At 40.2% G+C, this 2,640-nt stretch overlaps 1 protein-coding gene across 1 annotated transcript; it reads left to right on the plus strand.

Moving 5' to 3' along the window:
- The first annotated feature begins 1,355 nt into the window (after positions 1-1,355).
- Positions 1,356-2,640, plus strand: LOC135706825 (transmembrane protein 177). The gene is made up of 3 exons (XM_065228495.1): positions 1,356-1,567; positions 1,771-2,227; positions 2,285-2,640. The coding sequence occupies exons 1-3, from the start codon at positions 1,410-1,412 to the stop codon at positions 2,609-2,611; spliced, it is 942 nt and encodes a 313-aa protein (XP_065084567.1). The 5' UTR covers positions 1,356-1,409; the 3' UTR covers positions 2,612-2,640.

Genomic DNA, 2,640 nt, shown 5'->3' on the forward strand with positions numbered 1-2,640 from the left:
CTTGAATAATTCGTATGTTTAGATTATGAACATTTATATTTTTGATTTAAATTAACAACATTCGTATACGTGTTATTGACTGTAAAAATGCTTAGTTGTTGAAAAAGCACATTTGATTTGCGTAGAAGCCATCAAATGAGTAATATATTCACTCTGTTAGCTTTGTTTTGCAACTCCTGCTTGTAGCTGGAAAAGTTGGCTTATAAAACTGAAAATGTTATAGCGAATTCGTTTATTATTCAGTTCCAACCTGGCTCGGGTATCAAGATTGGATCTGCTTGTCTTCTAAAAAACGTCAGTGTGCTCGTTTGTTTTCAAAACCCTGCTCAGGTTGAGGATCGCACTGACAAAAAATTCGGTTTCGCACCCAGAAAAAAAACAAATTCGCTATTAGTTTCTCACTACTTCCACTCACTTGCTATAAAAAAATGTTTTTCAGAATTATGAAATCATGAGACGGTATAGTGATAATTAGTACTTGTAATAGTACGTTCACACTAAAGAGCCTGAATTTACAAAGAGACGACATGTCAAAATTGGAACAATCGATTGTCTGTCAAAGTCATAGGAAAAGTCATTCCAATCGAGCAGAAGACCTGTCAAATGGATAAGATGTCGCCTCTTTCTAAATTCAGGCTCTTTAGTTCACACTACAGAGTTATAACATGTTATAGCGCTATCTTGATGGTGGTTTCTGTGTTGCAATTAATTGACAACCGTTATAACATGTTATAACTCTCCAGTCTGGACAGCGTATAATAGTACGTTCAGACTACAGAGCCATAACATGTTATAGCGCTATCTTGATGGTGGTTTCTGTGTTGCAATTATTTGACAACCGTTATAACATGTTAAAACTCTCCAGTCTGGACAGCGTTTAAGTTACGAGATGAGGACGTGAAGTATGTGTTTGACACATAAAATCTGTCAATATTGCTTTCAGTGCGTCACAATCAGCAATTTTACGACTCGTGAGTGCTCACTCTGAGTGAACGCTGACGAATCATAAGATCGCTTATTGTGCACGCACTGAAAGCAAAATTGACAGGTTTTATGAGTCAAACACATACTTTAAATCCTCTTCTCGTTACTTACAAGTACAGCATATCATTATATCATCTAATGATTGCATAATTCCGAAAAATATGTTTTTATAGCAAGTGAGTGGAAGCAACCCTGGTTGAGATGTACCCTATCTGAATACCACCGACAAAAGCATAACGTCAATTTCAAAGAAACACACCAAGCGTGCCATAAATATACGAGGGGTCCACACTGACAGCATGCAGGTAAGAAGTTCATGCTGGCAAAACGTCGCAAGTGAGAGCCGAGATGTAAACAAACATGTTGTTTTGATTAAGTAACATACTGATTTATACCGGTGCAATTTTGAAAAACCTCTACAGAAAATGGTCAAACCGGGGCGGATTCCATTTTTCATAACTGAAACCGGACGCCGGGTGGCACTTTACGGATCAACGACTCTAGCCGTGGGTCTATTCGCCGGTCACTACCTACCGCACACGATTGGTATCGGATATTTTAAGGAGCTCTTCCAAGCTTACAAGTGAGTATCGAAATGTTGCAGCTTTGATAAGAAGTTGAATTTTTTATTTCAGCAACTGGTGATTCAGTTATAAGAAGAAACATCAAAACTAATTATTTCAATCATCGACATAAGCGTATTGAACCACCAGGGATTCCAGAAGCATATTTCTTTTCCAAAACTCAGTCAAATTTAATTTACCAGCACTTAAACTTTCATCGTAGGAATGGCCAAGAACGTCAGGTGTCGGAAAAGCTACAGCAACGCTTCAACCGTGCCATACAGCTGCTTGATCTGTCCGAACACGAGCGGAAATACGTTTCCCCATTCATGGTGTACGGGTTCGATGTGTTCAACGCGGGATCTATGAAGGCTCGCTACGGAGGTGTCGTTGGCATTCCCATCAATTTTGACTATGACAGCCCGGCCGATATTGAGAAAACCGATATGCTAATCGGTAACCGGAAGGTGGACTGGTCATCAGTGGGTGGAAAACTGCTGGAGGAATGCTTGGTACTGTCCGAAGATGAACAAGTCTTCGGAATGGCTCGTGAGGTGTTGACACTGAACACCAATAAGCGCCTCATCCAGGCGGTCATACCAACCTTTACATGGGTGTTCACATACAGCACAGCATCTTTGATCAATCAGAAGTGCAACTTCTATGTCAGGCCGCTATCCGTACGTCCTTGAAATACCCTTATACCCGTAGATTTTCATTTTCAATTAATTTTTCAGTTGAGATTAATGCTTTACACAATTTGCGGCATTTTCGGCTTCGGTCTATATTCCTTTTCGCAAGATATGAGCGAAATCTACTTCGATACGGACGTTGACAAACAGCTAGCTCAGCTTGGTCCCGACGTTGTGGACGCCGGTGTAAGATTTTACGATAAGGTACTGAAGAAAAACGTTGCCGTCCGTAAGCTGACCGGAGATGATTACTACACGGCGAAGGGAAATGTGAACTATATGATACGTCAGAAAGCAGCTCCACTAACGGTAAGGAAGGAGTTTTTCGTGTCCGGATACAAAGAATTCATTGATGAAAAGAAAAAGAGCTAGTAGGTATGAGGGTATGTAACTGAATTGAA

This window comes from Ochlerotatus camptorhynchus, unplaced genomic scaffold, assembly GCF_037179485.1.
Source record: "Ochlerotatus camptorhynchus isolate MF236.1 unplaced genomic scaffold, CSIRO-AGI_Acam_v1.1 ptg000291l, whole genome shotgun sequence".
NCBI classification, from domain to species: domain Eukaryota; kingdom Metazoa; phylum Arthropoda; class Insecta; order Diptera; family Culicidae; genus Ochlerotatus; species Ochlerotatus camptorhynchus.